This window comes from Wasmannia auropunctata, unplaced genomic scaffold (assembly GCF_000956235.1).
Source record: "Wasmannia auropunctata unplaced genomic scaffold, wasmannia.A_1.0 LD316275.1, whole genome shotgun sequence".
In the NCBI taxonomy this organism is placed as follows: domain Eukaryota; kingdom Metazoa; phylum Arthropoda; class Insecta; order Hymenoptera; family Formicidae; genus Wasmannia; species Wasmannia auropunctata.
The window spans coordinates 1-434 of NW_012046615.1; the positions used below are offsets into that span (position 1 = coordinate 1).

Genomic DNA, 434 nt, shown 5'->3' on the forward strand with positions numbered 1-434 from the left:
AATTTGCTGGATGCTTAATCGACGGTCGGAACGCAAAACTTTGCGCACACGATCCACGTTTTCGTTGGTTCTGGTTGTTGTTGGGCGCCCAGAACGGGGTTCGTCGGCGATCTCCTCCCGGCCCTCCTTGAACGCCTTGTGCCACTTCCCGGATTGTGACCTTGAAATGCAATCGTCCTTGAAGGCCTCTTGAAGCATCTGGAATGTTTCGGTTGCATTCTTTCCAAGCTTCACGCAAAACTTTATGGCGTATCGTTGTTCAAGCAAACGCTCCATCGCGCCGTGTTACAAAAATTGAAAACACACTTTACGCGGAGGCACGTCTTTCCGCTCACACTGCTCGGAGCAAGCTGAGGACCGGCTGCGTTGAAAGTGCAGATCCCCCACCACATTTCCCGACCGGGATTACCTCGTTACCATCTATCGTCGCGTCA

General features: G+C 52.5%; 1 protein-coding gene across 1 annotated transcript; it reads right to left on the bottom strand.

The window, feature by feature from the left end:
• Nucleotides 1–3: 3 nt before the first annotated feature.
• Nucleotides 4–306, bottom strand: LOC105460756 (putative uncharacterized protein FLJ37770; the record flags this gene model as incomplete). The annotated part of the gene is made up of 1 exon (XM_011707255.1): nt 4–306. A coding segment is annotated over exon 1 (273 nt), but the record flags the coding sequence as incomplete, so codon positions are not given.
• Between the last annotated feature and the right edge of the window lie 128 nt (nt 307–434).